This window comes from Crinia signifera, chromosome 7 (assembly GCF_055691185.1).
Source record: "Crinia signifera chromosome 7, ASM5569118v1, whole genome shotgun sequence".
Taxonomy (NCBI): domain Eukaryota; kingdom Metazoa; phylum Chordata; class Amphibia; order Anura; family Myobatrachidae; genus Crinia; species Crinia signifera.
This window is the reverse complement of record NC_139223.1, coordinates 85,684,517-85,704,012: the sequence shown is the minus strand read 5'-3', so window position 1 is coordinate 85,704,012 and position 19,496 is coordinate 85,684,517. Positions and strand designations below refer to the sequence as shown.

Here is a 19,496-nt window from a genome sequence, read left to right as displayed (position 1 = left end):
GGAGTTGATTGAATCCAAGATTGATGAGAGGGGCCGATATATTTTCCTTGATGGATATATTAATTCTAAACGCTATTGTATACTGGCGGTTTATATCTCTCCTCCCTTCTCTTTTGAGATTCTTAGACAAGCGGTCGATTTTGCCTCAGCTCGCCCAGACAGCTGTATCATGTGTTTAGGGGACTTTAATCAGGTTATGAACCCCTCTTTGGATAGGTGGAATAGTAAAACCAGAGCTGAGGGAAATAGATCCAATTTGGCTGAGTTCATGGCGTCTGTAGGGTGGTGGGACGTTTGGAGAGTACGTCATCCTGATACTAGACAATTTTCATGTTACTCCTCCTCGTATAACACACTATCAAGAATCAATATGATATTTACCCCGTTAAATCTCCTCATAAATATCAGTAAGGTGGAATACCATCCGCGAGGTATTTCAGATCACTCGCCGATATCTCTTAGCATAGATGTTCATTCCCCACAGGGGTTTAAGTATTGGCGCTTGCATCCGTCTTGGTTAAAACAAATTGGGGATATCGAGGAAATGCGGTTGTTGAGTACTGAGTTTTTTTATAACAATGTTGGGTCAGCCAGCCCCTTGACGGTTTGGGACACGTTTAAGGCTACCCTTAGGGGCAATCTGATTAAAAAGATCTCCACGGTTAAAAAAAAAATATCAGAAATGTATTACAGTTGAAAAGGTTCTACTGCAGATCCACTGTAAGGCCTTTTGGGAAGTTTTTCCAGAAAGCTACAGGTTTTATTTAATTCAGTAAACCATGCCTCATTATAAAGAACTTTAAACTTTAAACTTTTTTATGGCTGCCTTCTTTTCTGAGCCCAGTGTCTTCTTATTCACCCAATGGGCGGCATTTTACCAGTTTTACGGGGCCCCTGCCCATCCGGCACCCAAATCAAGCCTATCTTGCACCCTTTGCAAGGCCGAATTAGCTATGGAGGTGTGAGCACTTTTAAGCAAATTCAGTCCGCCATAAAGTCCGCCCGGTGCAGTGATGATTCGCGAGTGCCAAGCATCCGCACCTAATAGGATCAACCCCTAAGGTTGAGAGATCCTATGAGTCACCGTCAGGCAGTGCAGCTCTCAAGCCCCTCTGCAAGCCCCAGCAGCTTCAGACAGATTTCAACAGCAGAATAGAGGAGTTAAACCTTGCAGTGTCACCTTGCGCTAACTCACACTTGGTTCTTTAAGAAAGAGTACTACGCCTCTAACTGCGATTTTTTTAAATACTCAGAATGAGATATGGAAAGGAATACAATAAAAAAGTTTTTTATTTTTATTTTTCACGGTAATTAATATTCTCTCTTTATCCAAAGATTAAATGTGCAGAAATTGTTAATTAATCATACAGGTTTAATTAACATATAAAATGCAATATATATATAATCTATAAAAATCATAAGCAATGGTTTTTTTTTTTTACAAAAAGGATGTTAATCTTGTGCTGGTAAAAGACTCCACAATTTTCTTCTCGTGGTTATGTTCTCAATGACTAATACCGGTACACACACAAATAGGGTGGGTAGTGGGGAGTAAGGATCACATACATAGTTGGACACTGTTGGACAGATCCAAAACGTCCTGTTTCATAAATGCTCTCTGCCCCAGTGTTTGTGGATAGTCTTGTATGGGGTATGGGCCAAATATGCTCTGTACCTTCTCTAAGGATGAGATGGGAAAGTGTCTGCCGGAAGACTCCCGTCTGCGTCCTTTGTGTGGAGAGTGACGTGCGGCAGGTCCAGTATACTCGCGTTCGTCAACTAGTTTCGCCAGATGACTGGCTTCATCAGGATGATCACATTTCAACAGCAGCCTCAGCACAATGCCTGCTGCAGGATGTGTATGCAGCATGAGTGCGGCTGCAAGCAGATGGCTGGGCCCCCACAGCTCTAAACATATTAGCTCCGGCACAGCCTGCCACAGTAGGGGGCGGGTGCACACATTTGTAGACAGAGCTCCTCAGCACCTGCCAGGCTGCGCTAATGTGTGCATCCTGTCAGCAGAGACAGGAACAAGGCAAGCTGCTCATGAGGTGACCAGCAGGTTAGACTCGTCACTGGCTAGCGCAACTTAAAAGAAGGATGAATCTTTTAGGGACATCCTTCATTTTTTGGGAAATAACAGATGTAACTGCGTCCTCCAGTGGCTGGCGCCCATAAGCAGCTGCCTAAAGCTACCTAGTGGTAGGGTCTGGGCCTGGTGTGTGCCTGGGCACACCATGCACACCCCAGTTTCATGCAAATTAATACACCATTATATCAATACTGCAACTCTCACTCTTAAATTAATATCATCAGCCAGCAAGGATGGATTTAATTGATATGAGTAGATTTGATCACTGAAACCCTGTCCACTCTCATACCAGAATTTACATAACTAATTAAAGAGCAAGCCCATGGAAGGGAGAAAAAATGTACCTATGGCACACACACTGCATGAAAAAACAATGGCCTGATGTTCTATATGCAAAAAGGACAGCTCATAAGGTTTCCCCGGTCATGGCAGGCAGCTTCAGAGAAACTGATACATGTTGAATATCCGATATACAAAATGCTTGGGACCCGAAGTATTTGGGATTTCAGATTCTTCTGTATTTTAGACTATTTGCATTTTACAATGATATATTTTGTGGTGGTACCCAGGTCTAAACACAGAATGCATTCATGTTTCACATTCACCTTATAAATATAGCCTAAAGAACATGTAATGCCATATTTTTAATAATGTTATACATGAAACATGGATTGGGTACAGTGATCCATCAGAAAGTACAGTACAGTAGTTTTGTCTATGAGAGACATAGGGGGATATTCAATCCCGGGTCACTACTGTCGGGATGGCCTGACAGCCGTAACCCTATCCTGTTCTCGGCTGGCTCGACTGGCAATCCGCAGGTGGGATTCAATGTCCCACCTACCAAACGCCGAAAAGGGGGCGTGGCCACAAGATACAGCCGTGAATTGTCGAGCTGCGGTCGGGAGATCAACAAACCAATGGCCGTTCTCGGCAGAATGGGCCCGACTGCTTCTATAGTTGGGCACGTTCTGTCGAGATCCCTGTTGGGAAAACCATTGAATAGGGTCCCTCTGCTATTTTCCCCTTCGGGAATAGCGGCGGGAGTTTGAATATTCCCAGAAACCTGTACTGTAAATACCTCTTATTTACATATGGACTGGAGTTTGTTGGACCACCAACCATTCATGGATAGTGAACCGAATGACACTTGACAAACCACAATAATTTGGACTACAGACAAAAATCTGTGCTATGAAAAGTTTGAGGTGAAGCATTTTAAAAAAAATGCAATTTGTACATTGTTATGATATTTATGTTTTATGCCTATGTGCATTCCTATTCTTATTGTGACTTATTATAATGTCGTCGATTGGATGGCCCATTATTTCGGCAGGCCCTGTATAGTATAATGTATTCATTTGATTTATCAGATGTTGACTAGATTTAGTACACCTCTATGCTTAAATATAAATAGAAAGAGGTCTTTGTCCGAAATAGTAACTAATACAGAAGTGTTCTAGTTGTCAGTTATGACGGCATGTAAATGCTTATAATAGATATCCCTGCAGGGCACACTTTAGGCAGTGAAATTGCTTCTATCCATCCATATTACGGTACTCTTGCCATGGGCCTTAGGTCTCATTACTGAACTAACAAGGGATATAGACCATCGTACAGGATTAAGTTTGTTTTTTACTTTAGCATAGCGCCAGTTGTGAGGCAGGAATAAAGATACTGTGACACATCAGCCAGCTTCTTATATTTGTCATGCTCTTGCACGGTTATTGGCTGCTGTTCCCATGACAGTAATGACATACTGTCAGTGTGTAGTAAGTAAGTGAATATTGCGGAGATATATCAATACTTCAAGGCATAAAATGAAGAGAGATTTAGTACCAACCAATGAGTTTCTGTTTTGTTTTGCAAAATTCCAGGCAAACTCCAAAACGAGTAGTTACCTGGGTTGGACCTAGGAGCATGGGCAGTGGAAACGGCTAACCTGGGTCGATGCTACCTGGGTCCCGTTCCCTGCAATACAAAGCCATTGCTGGGAGATGCTCTCATCTTCCAGTGCTGCCTCCCACTGACATAATTTATGCCATGGTTGGGCTTCTAAGGGTAAAGCGTTTGCAAGCCGGGTCACACCCAGACACAAAATCCTGGGTGCGATCCGGCTTGCTAGTGGAAAAGGGGTATAATTCAGTGGAAATGGTGTCTACCTGCAAAAACCCTGGAATGCAGTTCAGTGAAACTGGACATTTCAGAGTTAGACCTAATAAAATCCTGGGTTTGACAAAACAAGGCCACCATGCACATCACATCTGTTTAAATGGTTTAATGGTCAAGGACATGGGGATTGTGAATTGAGCTATCTGGAAGGAGGAGGTGGAAATTCAAAGGTTTTTTTGGACAAAGTAGTTAAATTGTCATTCTGAACACGAGCCCATTGTTTTATTTGCATAAAAAAAGGCAGACTGCAAGTAGTTGCTAATCGTATCTAAAGGCTCAAGCAGGAAAAACTGCTGTCTTTGTACACATTTCCTCTACCACTTCAGGAGGCAGCGAGAAGAAATGTCACGCCTGTGGCTAATAGGCATCTAAGTGAAGCACCAATTGAATTGCTCTGTTTTGAGCCCCCTAGTGGTAGCCATGTGAAAAAACAACTGAATCACTCCCATTACTTTTAGTAATTTGAAGATGTGGAGAGACAACTGTGCCCAGCTGTCTCTTCAGCTTCAAGTTATGCATTCTTTACTAGGCAGTCCCTGACAGCCAACACAATCAAAGCACTGTACTGTATATGATGTTTTGCATACTTTCAGGCCATCCTACAACCAACGACTGGTAACTCAGAGCAATTTGGATTGCATTGTCATTCTCTACAAATATAATAGTGATTATGCCATTCTCGGTCATTATAAAGAAATATAGTCAAATGAAAATTTCAAAAGAGAAAAAAAACATTAAAATAAGCAGACTGATGGCAGCCTTACAGTCAAGGATAAAATATACACAAATCTCTGCAAACTTCACTAAGTTAATTCATTTCAGATTTATTAAGTCAATGACGATCTGTCTGCCAGATACCTGCCACTTTATATTGGCAAACTTTTTCTAACAGAAGCATTTGATTGGTCTGTGTATTTATATATGAAGTATATGTCCAAGCCACAGTAATTTAATTACATCTACAGACATTATCATAATATAAAGCATCACTTCTTACAGAAATACAGCTGAAATCAACAACTACAAAACATTTTGTGCTATACAGACCTTTTCACTTTGTAATTGAAGTATTATTTATAGCTCATTTAATTACAGCTCATTTACATATTTAAATAAAAGTGATTTTCAAGTGAAATAATATTATACAAGTTGAATGCATCAGCCCAAGCATATGACTGAGTAATTACTAATCATGCAGCCTTCTAATAAATAATGACAATGACCCAGCATAGTGTAATCTCCTGTGCAATGTGTTTAATAATGATTAGTAGGAAATGCCATATGTGAATATATATATATATATATATATATATATATATATATATATATCGTATAGTGATGATGATGATGATGCATATACAGTTTTCCAACACTTACAACCGTTTGGAATAATTCTGCATTTTAATTGATAACCAGCACTTTTATGTCACCACATGCAACTAGCTAGCAAAGAAAATGGGAAACGAATTGCTAGGGACTTACCGGATCCATTAATATTTTCCTCGCATGAGTACCATATTCCTGTGTGAAAGTATCTGAACAGAAACCTGTCATCTCCTGTCTCCCAGCTGTAGTGTACCACATTCGGATTGCTTTCATTGTGACTGTCATCGCCGTTGTAGTTGATACAGTTTGTCTTTGTGCCTTTCCCACAGTTTGGCTTAGGCACTCTCTGTGTCCCCTCACACCAGTAGGTTGTAATGAATGCTGTAGTTGAAAACAAAAGGGCCACTAAGTTCAAACACACAGCAAGCAGAGCTCTGTGTCTTCTCTTTGATTTCCTCATCATTCACCCATGCCCAAATGTCATGCAGTTTGAGTAATGATGCTGAAAGCCTCTCAGTTCTGATTCCCTTATTCCGAACATATATGCAAATCCAGTTTCCAACTAAGCTGCGACAAGGATGAAATGAACATTTAGCTGCCAGTGTGACATTGTTATGTAGTTGTACGAAGGCTGCAGATAAAGATGACTGGTCGCACACTCCAGCTACAGTACTGTACCTACAGATGTCACAGTGTGCTGATAAGATCATATGTGCTCTGCCTCTCAGGGAGCAGGGATGCTGAGTTAAAATCTGTTAACATGAGCACATGATATTCAGGGGATTGGAAAGCCTCCAATGAGAGACACCTGCAGGCTGCCCAGCATTATTGTCATTGTAGCCTATTTAGAATATAAATAATGAATGAAGTCATACAACGCAGCTTGTGTTTACTTAAAATACCGTATTCAATATAAATAAAATGCTTTGATAAGAGCATTCAGAGGCTGAAATTGGTGTCTCATGAATAAAATGATTGCAGTCTCGGGAGGAGACACTTGGGCAATCAGGATCAGTGGGAAGATGCACAGAAGCAACAAGACAAGAAGTGGGAACTACCCAAAACATTGGACGACATGTTATAATACTAACATGATTATTTTTATACTTTAAATGAATGTTTAGCATGTCTGCTATTTTTTTGTATACACAATGAGATCTCTGCTAACATCATTTATGCATTGTAGAACATGAATAGATTAATATAAATATTTAAATACAATGGAGAAGGGGATGCATGCAAAGAAAAAGTTCAGAGTAATTAATGAAAAAATAATTGGCACTATAACCATAGCAACGATCAGTCATGCTTTCAGATTCTAACTTCTACTATACAGATAGGAACTAGTTGGAATGCCAGGCACTGACATATACCTAGAACCCAAGTCCTCACCTTAGGTGCTGCTGCGCTGTCATCTCTGTAGGAGCAGAGGTTAAAGCCTCTGATTGCAAGCCTTAGGGTCTAATTACGACCTGATCGAACCAGGGATATTTTTGGAGATCAGATAGGCATCGCCCTGTCTGACTGATATCCCACCCTGTGCAAGGATGCAAAAGGTCTGCAAAAATATCGCACCCCTGTAATTAGCTGCAAATCCATTCGCAACAGCTCACCATCGAGTACATTTTCTATTGTGTGCAGCCCTGTTTAGCCCAGGACTTAAGTGGCTGCAATAGAAACAGATATAGAAAAAAGGAAGCTGTGCTAAAAATAAATGCTCAAATACCATTGAATTGACTTTACATATATTATAAATAATAAAACACATTTAATCAGGGCCGGATCTACCATAAGCCAGCTTTAGGCAGCTGCCTAGGGCACTGGGATCTGAGGGGCGCCACCAAGTCTGCAAATCAAAACATCAAGGATGCCTATGAGGATCTTTGTTGTACTTAATGCAGGAAGTGGCTTTGGAACTTGTAAGACCTCACCTCTATACTTTCCCTTGGGACCTACTTCCCTAAATTGCTGCCCCCTCCTCCTTGTACTCTGTTGTGAGGGGCAAAGGGTAGGGTGCAGAGGACCTCTAGAGAAAGGTGGTGGTGGGGGGGGGGGTTGTAGGTTGAAGTTTTGCCTAGGGTGTTGAGAAGCCTTACACCGGCCCTGCATTTAATATACCATTTGATCATGGGTTAATAACATGTAGATCTGCGTAAAATAAATGAATAAATAATTAAAATCAAGCATTTGAAAATATACTGTGACATTAGCTTTTGACTGTCCTCACAGTCCGTTCCTATATGGACCTGGAAAAAAATGGACCATCTGAAGAGTGGGTATAATTTCCATCCACCTGTTGGGTTTGAAGGACCAGGGATCTTGGTAGAAAATGAGAGTTCCTCTTTAGCAGAAGCAAGTAAAGTGCAAAGTCCACACACCGTAATGTCCATTACACATTATGCCACATACCGTTTGCTCATTTCATATTATACCACATGCCGTAATGCCTATTACATTTTATACCACATGCCATAATGCCCAGTACACATTATACCACACACACTGTAATACTTGTTACATATTATACCACAGACCATAATGCCTATTACATATTATGCCACACATCATAATTCCTATTATATATTTTGCCACAAGTGCTGATTACCTACATGCTCATTGCCAGAGTTTTCTTGCTTGATCCCAGTGGTCACATGCTCATTATTATGAGGGATTAAATGCTCATTGTCCTGGAAGGTAAAATGCTCATTGCCACGGTGTGTACAATGCTTTTTGACCCAGGTTGTTACATGCTCGTTGTAATGGGGGTGTTAAATGTTCATTGCCCAAGGGGATTACATGCTCATTGTCCAGGGGATTACATATTAATTGCCCAGAGGGTTACATGCTCTTTGCTCGGGGGGTTTACATGCACATTGCCTGGGACTGCAGGCGCACAGCAGGCCAGAGCTCTTGGAATCTGTACTTCTGGGTAGCACTGGGCACCATGACAGACTCCACTATGACAGCAGCCATTTTTGGAAGGGCGCAGAGTCTCTGTCTGTAAGTAGACAGACATTCAAAGTGCACTTCATATAATTCATAGACAATACATGACATACAACACATACATAAAAATATATATATATGATACTATCAATTTTCTGATAGCATCATATATATATATATATATATTAAATGTATGTGTTATATGTTGTATTGTCTATGAATTATATGAAGTGCGCTTCAAATTTTATTAATTATATATATTTTGTACTTTACTACTAAAATAATTTACTTTGGATAAATTTCCACCAAAACACATACAACCTGGTATAGGAGTATCTGACCTGACACAGGACAGAAAGAGATGGAGTGTCAGAGCCTCCTGATGTAGATACATCAGGACACCCCTCTGCCCGTCCAGATGTACAGCAGCTAGCCTGGGGTCTCTGGCAAATGTTCTCTATCTCTTCTCTTGTGCTTCGCTCAGCACTCAACTAATTCAGTCTGTGGCAAACTTTATAATCAATCTAAAAGCCTCTCGGCAAACAGTGCTATGCTGTAGGGTTTTAGATTGATTATACAGCCTGACACAGACTGGATATGTTGAGAGGAGAGGCACTGGCAGTGCTCGGGGCTGTGGAGTAGGACAGACCAGGCACTGCCTGCTCTTCATGCTGCCAGTGTCGCTGCCTGTAACAAGTGCAGGCTACGGCAGCAGTCCACATCAGCATTGTAGCAAAGCAGGGGGAGCGCCTATCCAGCACGGCACCTCCCTGCTTTGCAGGACTTGCTGAGTGGGTAGCGTGGGCTCTGGTGCAGCAGGATGGTGAATGCTCACAGAGGCAACAGAATCTCACTGGAACAGCAACTCTGGTAGGAGTCAGACTGTGTAGCAGTGGCATGAGGTGGGGTGAGGCAGGTGAGGCACTGCCTTTCCTGTCACACTAACATATATATCCCTGAGTTTTGAATTTATAAAGTATGTCAAAAATACAAAAAAAATATTTTTAAAATCTTATTTTTATTATTTTAATCATTTTTATAGTAAAAAGTCTATGGCAGGTGAGGCAGTGCCTCACCTTGCTACCTTTTCTGCTTAACTCTTCTCTAAACGCTTCAAATCTCCGGCAGTGTATACTGCTGCATGTGTACAATGCTGGTCTGTACCCCATGGCTCATATATTGTGTGCAAATGTGGCTCTGGTACTTGCCAGGGACTCCTCAGCCATTTACCTTATTGTACGTCCCTGCTGTGTAGCACAGGAAGTAGCTAGGCTGAAGACTTTATTGAACTGGTAGTTTCCTAGGACTTATTCCACTTTAGATATTGGGAGAGCTGCAAGGGGATTTGCTAGGGTCCATGACATCAGAAACAGGGATTGGTTGGAAACTACCATGTTTGTTTGCTGCATGGCTGAGGCCTGTAACAAAGGCAGTAAGGAGGACAGCTACAAGGATCGGGGGAATGGCATTAGGCAATACTGCAGGCTATGCTGCACAGCTGCAAGTCAGGTGATCACTGGAGAGACTGAGGAATCTGGGCTGTGATCTGCACACACACAATGGATGGAGGATATCCAGACCTGGAGCACAGGGACAGTCTTGATAGACACCTTAGAGCAGGGTTTTCTACCTGACCCTCTCCTTCAGGGAGACAATGCTCTGTTCCTGGACTTCCCTGGTAATGCATGATTGCCATCACCTACTGTATAGTAAAGAACCTTTCTTATCAATTAACATGGACCCTTAATTGGTAATGTTCAATGATAGGATCCTAATTGGATCTCTACTACACTGAATTATTGATTTCCCATCTTAGTATCAGATTCAGCCTATTTTGAACAACAACCAATAACGGTCAGAGTCAATTGCACATACAGTATGTGTTGAATTAGTGGGCAAATGCCATGTTTTCCCCACAAAATAAATCTGGTGGTGCAGTAGTTTCTTAAAAGAGACAGGGGCGCGCAGGAGATGCTTGCGTTGGCCCGCAAAATTGCGGGACACATTTGCCATTATGCCACTGCCTGCCAAAGACTGGAGCACCATCAAAAACTCATGAACCTGCCCTGCATTCACCTCAAACAGGAGGTTGTGACGTGCTGGAACTCCACCCTCTATATGCTGCAGAGGATGGAGGAGCAGCAAAAAGCCATTCAAGCCTACACGGCCACCTACTAAATAGGCAAAGGAGTGGGGATGCACCTGACTCAAGCGCAGTGGAGACGTGTTGTGCAAGGTTCTCCAGCCATTTGAACTTGCCACACATGAAGTCAGTTCCGACACAGCCAGTTTGAGTCAGGCCATTCCCCTGATCAGGCTGTTGCAGAAGCAGCTGGAGAAAGGATTAGCTAAAGTGTTGCGATTCTGTAAAGCATGTAGCTCTTGTGCTGTAAAGCATATGCTTTGCCAGGATACGAAGGTGGTAAGTCTATTAAAGTCAGAGGACTACATTCTGGCCACTGTGCTCGATCCTCAGTTTGAAGCCTATGTTGTGTCTCTGTTTCCGTTGAACACAAGTTTATAGTGGTGCAATGACCTGCTGGTCAGGAGATTGTCATCTGAAGCGGAACGTGATACAACAACAGCTCCTCCTTCATTTTCTTCCACACCTGTGGCTGCGAGGAAACAGCTCAAATGTCATGCTCGAACCGCTGGCGGTGATGCAGGGGAGGCAGGAGAGAGTTTGGACATCTGGTCCGGACTGAAGGACCTGACAACGATTGCTGACTTGTCTACTGTTGCTGCATACGATGCTGTCACCATTGAAAAAATGGTGGAGGATTACTTTGGTGACGGCATCCAAGCAGACAATCCGTAATTACAGTATTACTGGCAGGAAAAAAGGCAGTTTGGAGGCCCCTGTACAAACTGACTCCATCCAGTGTGTACTCCGAAAGAGTTTTTAGTGCAGCGGGGAACCTGGTCAATGAGCAGCGAAGGAGGTTGCTTCCTCAAAATATGGAGAAGATGATGTTCATCAAAATGAATTATCAATTCTTCAATGAAGACCAGCAATTGCCTTCAAAGACTAAAGAGGGACCTTTAATGGTGGATTCCAGCGGGGACAAATAGATAATCTGTGAGGATGAGGATGTACGTATTGAAGGGGGTGAGGAATCGGAGGAAGAGGATGATGACAACATCTTGTACCATATACAGTATAGTGTAGGCTTAACAGTATAGGTATGTACTTGTTGTACAGGGTATGCAATGTGGTATATTCAATGCTCTGACGGCGAGAAGTGCAGATAACTTGCCATCACAGTATTCAATTCCCTCCCCTTCACTTGCTGTTTCTATCTCACGTGTTCCCTGAGGTGAAGTGGAAACAGCGAGTGTAACCCTCTGATGGCGTAACCATTCGTATTAGCGGCCATATATACGGCCGCTAATACGAATTCGTGCAGGCAGTCTGCACGGATCAGTCAGATCCGTGCAGGCTGCAATGTGTAAAAAAAAAAGGTTAAATAAATAAAAAAAAAATGGCGTGGGGTCCCCCCAAAGCCGTAACCAGCACCAGGCTGAAAGAGCCGGGAATGGTATAAAAAATCAGGAAACCAACAAAATAGGGGTTCCCCGATTTTTGAAAAACAGCCCCAGGCTCCAGAACCGGGGCTGGTTCCCAAAATACGGGGGACAAAATGAGTAGGGGTCCCCCGTATTTTAAGAACTAGCCCCAGGCCCAACCAGCCAGCAGGGTAATGTCACAGCCGGGGGGACACTTATTATATAAAACATTCACCCTACTGACCAGTCAGCCTGGCCAATAAAGGGGTCCCCCTCTCTAGCACTTAACTGACCAGGCTGAAGTCTGGTGCTGTCCCCGGTGGCCCTGGAGCGATGGCCATCGGGCTGATTCAGTGTAAAAAATAGAATAAACTATTGTTTAATACTGTGGAACTATGAGTCCCAGCAAGCCTCCCCCGCAAGCTGGGACTTGGCAAAAAAATTAAACGAGTACGCAATCCAAGCCGGACTGAACAGAGCTGCACGGTGTCTTAGTTTACATCATGCGGCTCCGCCCCCGAATACCGCTATTGGCAAGCCGGCCAATAGCGGTAATCGGGGGCGGAGCCGCATGGTGTAAACAAACACATGGTCAGTCCGCCTTGGATCGCGTACTCATTTTAATTTTTGCCAAGACCCCTGGATTACTGCTTGATTGAAGAGGACGTGATCTTCGCCATAGGATGCTTGTAAGTATAATTTCCTTCCACAGGTCCCCTATGGATTACTTTGGACCCCAGACAACAACACGGACACCAACATAGACCTGGAAGCCGACATGGACCAGGACCAGGACATTTCTTTTCACAAATTTTTCTTAGTAAATTTCCCCCGAAGACTGAACAAATGAATGCAATTGTGATTTTCCATATGTCACCCTGTGTATGTCTTTTCTGCAAATAATCAGGGCACATATGCAAGCAGCACATCAGGGAATCAGTCTGTCTGCTTCTGAAATGCTCAGTTCCATGGCTACTGGTTCTCCATTTCCAGCAAACACACAAAATTATGTACAACATAAAAATTAGAACAATAAAAGCTGAATTGTGTTACCCCGCTAGATCCATGCTACAAGAGGAAAATGGTGGCAAAACTTGAAGGAATGTATACATTGATAAATTCTTACCCAAAGAGGTAAAACTACTAAAATGGGGTTTGTGTTGCATGGTGAAAGTGATGCACATCGATTGTGGTTTTGCGTATTCCCCATTTTGCAGGGTTTTTCTGAAACGGTGGGGTGTCGGCGACTCAGCATCGGCAGGTGCACACACAAACTTACTTATGGCAGTGGGCATCGAACAATGGAAGTGAGGGAGTGTATGTTCTCATTTGTATCTGCTCCCTCGTTTGTACATGCACGGAGGATGGAGCGAGTAATTAACGAATCGCAGGAGCGCACATCATCCATCAGTAGGTGCAACACACTGGGCGATATAATGAGCGATATCGTTGTTTATCACCCAATGTGTACCGGGCTTAACCATCGCAAAACTTCAGAATCAGCTGAATCCCAAATATAGATAGGAGAAATCTACCAATACCAATATGAACAAAAATAATGGGGCAGATGTATGAACTTGTGTTGTGGGGAGAAGGGGCATCAGTGCATGTTTTGTGCACTGATACGACTTCTCCCCATGTAAAACAGAGCCGCTGTTTGTTAGCAAGATGTGTACCAAAAATATAATTCATAGGCGTAATAATTTCAGAAATATACATATAAATGAAATCCTCTCCCATTATAGTCAATGGGCATTCCTTTTTAGCAGATCAGACTGTCATTCCACTGTCATTCCTTTTAATATGTCCCCGTCCTGTTATTATACAGGGGAGCAGCCTGTGGTGTCCTGTTATTATACAGGGGGAGCAGCATGTGATTTGTTGTTGTTATTATTATTATGGTACAGATTTCCTAGCACGGCGCCCCCGATTTTGATTGTATTACATCTTATACAATCGCATCGCATGCAATATAGCACATGCGATGCATGCGATGCGATCCGATTTTTAATTGTACAAGCACCCTGATTTTAATGTTAAATGCACCCCCATTGGCAACGCCACCCCACTATCAACATCAACCCAAAGCGTGGCGAGCGCAGCGAGCCTGCGAGGGGCGGCGGTACACATCCTCTGACCTTTTCATACCCCCACTATCCACGTCGGCGTGGAGTTGATTTTAGATAGTGTGTCCAAGCCCGAAGTGTGGCGAGCGGACACGGATTACTGTACATGTATTGCACGCCCCCTCGTGGGGCTCGCTCCGCTCACCACGCTTCGGGCTCGTATTCCGCGGCCCCTCACGGGGCTTGCTGCGCTTGCCATGCTTCGGGCTCGGTGGCTCGCGGCACTCGCCCCAATATCTAAAATCAACTCCACACCGACATGGATAGTGGGGGTATGAAAAGGTCGGAGGACGTGGATAGTGGGGGTGGCGTTGACAATGGGGGGTGCATTTAACATGGTAAGCACCCATCAGGGTGCTTGAACAATTAAAAATCGCATCACATGCCATTTGCTGTCATGCAATGCTATGCGATATTTCATTGTAGAAGCACTCCTGTTAATTTAGCATGAATATCGCATCACATCACATCACACGCATCGCATACCACTAAGTATGCTAGGCGATAGATGCCGTGCTAGGAAACAAGTACCATTATTATACATGGGGAGCAGCCTGTGGTAATGTTATACAGGGTGAGCAGCCTGTGGTGTCCTGTTTTGTGTTTTGTTTTTGTTTTTTTATACAGGGGGAGCAGCCTGTGGTGTCATGGTATTATTATACTCCAGTTGGTATAATCAACTCCAGGCCTAGGGCCAGATTCTCTAAGCTTCAAAAGTGATAAAATGGAGAGTGATAAACAGCCAGCCAGTCAGCTCCTACCTGCCATGTCACAGACTGTGTTTGAAAAATGTCAGACAGGAGCTGATTGGCTGTCTGTTTATCACTCTTCATTTTATCACTTTTGAAGCTTAGAGAATCTGGCCCTAAATAATCTTTTTTTATTAATAAGAAAAAACTCCATTTAACGCTGTTACTTATGGGCCAGTGCTCTGGACTTGCCACCCAGGCTGAAAGTTGCCAACCAGCCCCTGTGCAGAAGGAACGAGGAAAACTTATTTCACCATATCTTTTCAAACCACTGAGGTTCCCCATCCATTCTGCAGATATATCTTTAAAATAAAATGTTGTGTGAGTTCCTGATTAATTTCCCTATCAAATATCCCTTTCTTTCATCACTATCTGCCATCATACATCCTCTGAAGGAGATGCAGGTGCAGACATAGCGAATAACAGCAGCGAGGGTGCTTGTAGGGTGTTACTATGGAAATATGTAAAGTCATCTATCTATCTATCTATCTATCTATCTATCAATCAATCTATCTATCTATTTATCCTATTTGCCTCTCTTCTTTTTCTATACTGTGCATGTGTTTGTGTGTGTATAAATATATATATTATTTACAGTTTCTTATATAGTGCAGCAGATTCCGTTGCACTTTACAATAGTAGACAGTAATAAAACAAAATGGGTAACAAAAGGAGAGCCCTGCTGCAAGCTTACAATCTATAGGGACATGGGATGAAAACACAAGAACAGGGACCAGTAACAGCATAGCAGTCCCACCAAGTTGCAAGCCAAGGGAACCTATATAATAAAGAAATGCCTCAGAGGATTATGCGTGTGGTACTTAAATATGATAATGTGAGTTTTCAGAGAACGCTTGAAAGTTTGGAGGCTAGTAAAGTCATATTGTGCGTGGGAGGGCATAGTGTGAATGCAGCCCAATGAAGGTAATGGTGAATGGGAACTAGTAATCTTTGCAGAAAACAGATGCAGATCTATATACAATCAGCGGCACTATGCAGAAATTTTACAATTTTCTGCCATGTTGGCCCATTATTTGATTGTCAAATTTCTGCAGAGTGCCGCCAATTGCATGTTTTATATTGTCCATATTACATTGTATAGGAGGGCACCAGAGTGGGCGTTTACCAGGTTTGCTAGTGCTGAACATCTTGCTATATATATAAATATATATATATATATATGCATATATATATATATATATATATATATATATATGTGTGTGTGTGTGTGTGTGTGTGTGTAAACAAATATCTTTGGTAGTCAGCGGAGGTCTTATGATCTTCTAGTAAAGAATCACACAACTGAAAAGTTGTTTGAATGGCCTTTGTGTCATTCTTTGCTAAGTAATCCTAAGATGCTTACTACTTAAAATATACAGGGCCTGATTCCTGATTCCGAGTTGGACACATTTGCAACTGTCCTTGTTTCTTTTTCTGCAGTTGTGTCTGCCTTGTGCTAATAGTTTGCCACCCTCAGGGAGAGGAGGAGGTCCGTGTTCAGCCTCCTCCGACTGGGCACCCTCCTCTCCCCCATCCGCAGCAGCCCCTACCCAGCGCAATAGATCCTGAGCACTAGAGCGCTCAGACTCTATTGCAATTGCGCAGACCTCCGGAAAAATTGCGTGGCGACCAGTTTTCAGGAGATTTCGGCAGTGTTGCTGGCTTCATCGTGGGACTCCTGAGGGGAAGTATTAAGAAATGAGTGCAGTGTGCGCAGTTTGGGCCCCTTTGGTAGTAAGTGTCACAGAGGTCCCTGTGGCCCTGTATATGTGCACAGTGTCCTCTTGCATGGCTTGCTGTGCTCACCATGCTTCGAGCACGGTGCTTCCCTATGATCAGGACACTATTATAATCTTACTATGGGCCTTATTCTGGTCGATGCGTAAATTTCCGAATACTTTCGGATGGCATTTTTTAGCCGTCTGCGCATGCGTGGGCAACGCTATGCGCATGTGCCACGCACGGTCTCCGTACTCGTTCTCACTAATACCGTACAGAAATGTGCACCGCACTCACTCAGGCAATATGGGCGTAATATGGGCGTCATTCGGAACTACACAGGGGCGTAGTTTCAAAGTGGGCTAAACTGGGCGTAAACATGGGCGTACACAAGGGAGTGCACTAATTCTGGTAGGCGTGCATTCGGACAGAACACCGACTGCAAACGAACCAACAGCCAGGAAATATGCGGTCTTCATAAGCAAGTTTCACTTTGCGGACACCACTCGGTCATGCGCTAGGCATTCGGATCACCCAATTAGTACGGCCGCACCTGAACCACTGTCAGCTGAACAAAATACAATCCACTCCTCTACTCATTACTCATTAATTACACTCTTTTCATTGCTTCAATTGGAACCATTGCAGCCTAAATGGACCATTACTAAACACACAAATATATGCTGAAAGCACGGCTGCATTTTTTACACACATTTACACTGCAAGCAATGGACAGAACTTGGTATCACTAATATAAATGTACATGTCACTTTTACAAACAAACAATTTTTAATGAAGTAGCCTGATTGCATAAGGCACGCTTTATTGGGAGGAGGATGTCTCACTTTTTTCAACAGTTTACTTAACTTTGTACCTTGCCCGTCTGTGCCCTGGGCTGGATTTATTATCACATTACCGTGATCCCTACGCTGTACTCGCCTGGGAGTTGTCCTGTACCTACTCTGGGATACTTGGAGGTGGGTGGAAGCAGTGAGGAAGGAGTGGCAAACAGGAGCACTCCCTTTAAAGAAGATCACAGTAGATGATCGAAAGCGCGCTTGGAGCTCCTGTTGCCTGTTGTTTTTATTGAGGATTGGACACTGGATTTTTTTACCTATCAGCCTGGACGTGGAGGTACATCCCGGGTACCTACCTTCCTTTCCATGCGCTTTAGAGAACTTGGCTCGCCCTAGTTCTCCACCAACTTGGTAATTAGCCACTGTCTACCTCACTCTATGTATTTTTATGCTCTTGTTGAATACATGGTATTACTCTATGTGCCATTTTTTATCCATTTTTTCCGGTATCCATAATGGGGGAGGAAATTTGGTTACCCTCGGGTGGTCCAGGAACACACTCTCATTGGGTTGGTCTGTCTGATACGGAGAAGAGGACCCCTTTCCGATCAGAAGGAGCGTGGCGGTATTATACAATATCTCACATATACGGAGAAGAGGATCGTCCCTTGAATAACAGGGACGTACTCTTCTTATTAGGGCACCACTTGGGAATATCACCTGCACTTTGTCTTTGTATCTTGTCCACATTTGATATTTTAGGGATATCAATTAGGTGTAATTCCCTTCAGGCTGCCTAGGCGCACAGAAGGTCTAGTCTCACTCTACTTTTTCCAGTGATTGCATAAGTGTGTCATGTGACAGATTTATGAGTTCAGAGAATAGTCGTGAGTTTTGCGGAAATACACCACATCGGTGCGTACGTGCAGCTTCACGTCCGTTCTGACGCTGTAATCTTTGTGTGGCCACCGCACACGCACGGTTTGGATGTTGTCCGTAAACAAACCCTCTTCTTAGAGAGCGAGTCCGTCCGTATGCGGAGGACCTGTGGGCATTTCTTCTTACAATGTCCGCACAGCGTGGCGTGCGGTCCGCTCCGAAAGAATTCGGAAATTTACGCACCAACCAGAATAACCTCCGATATGTCCACTGGGATAGTAAAGTATGAACCAAGTCGACCTGTGACAGTCGGCACCAAAAAAACTTGAAAAACTCATGTTGACCATGTGACTGTCAACCACACTCCCGTTATTCTAATGCTGGCATCTAACTTCCATTGTAGTTAGATCTAGACATGATCAACTATCTTTAGGCATCTAACGAGGCAGGTTCGACAATGCATGGTCGACCACCATACCATTGGCCGATCTAGACATTGTAGATTGACAATATTGCCAGTACATCCCTGAAGATATATTGTATCCACCCACCTGCGCTGTATCTCCAGTGCTTCCATGTGTGTCAGACACAAAGGGATAACAACTTATAATATTACAAGATATACAGTTTAGACACAATCTTCCAATATCAACTAACAAGGGAAAACAAACCGCTGTTCCCGTGTGGGTTACCACTACGCTGACACCTGTGACAGTGACTCTAGCAGTGGATCATGGTCTCCAGCGGTGCCCCAGCATTGGTGGTAGTAGTCTTGCCTTGGCATTCAAATTTGAAAACCTTGTGGTACCCAGCCCACAGTGCTGCATGGTTTGGTACGAGTACATTGTTGCTTCTTCCCTGGACCATGTTTTTTATACATTGTTATTAAAAAATTGTCATTTATGCACTATGGAGCGCCCCTCTTGTCCTTCTTTTTGACAATATATATATATATATATATATATATATATATATATATATATATATATATAAAATGAATGTGTGGCGCCACCTGTGCATCCCCAGCTACTATAGATATGGTAGGCAACGTCCCCCTTTAATTTTATGGGGTGTCAGCCAATCCTCAAAGTCCAAGTAGTGGTATATTACTTAAAAAAGGAATGTGTTCAATAGATGAGGATGCGGCGACTATTGCTCTTTTAAAATATATAAAATATAGATA

General features: G+C 43.1%; 1 protein-coding gene across 2 annotated transcripts in view; it reads right to left on the bottom strand.

The window, feature by feature from the left end:
• GSG1L (GSG1 like) overlaps nt 1–6,377 on the bottom strand; it is a 221,259-nt gene extending 214,882 nt beyond the window's left edge. The window contains exon 1 of one of the 2 annotated variants that reach the window (XM_083153409.1): nt 5,747–6,377. In XM_083153409.1, coding sequence (XP_083009535.1) covers nt 5,747–6,053 — 307 coding nt within the window. In that variant the 5' untranslated portion in view covers nt 6,054–6,377. The remainder of the gene's footprint in view (nt 1–5,746) is intronic. The other variant, XM_083153408.1, reaches the window with a different exon arrangement.
• Nucleotides 6,378–19,496: the final 13,119 nt, after the last annotated feature.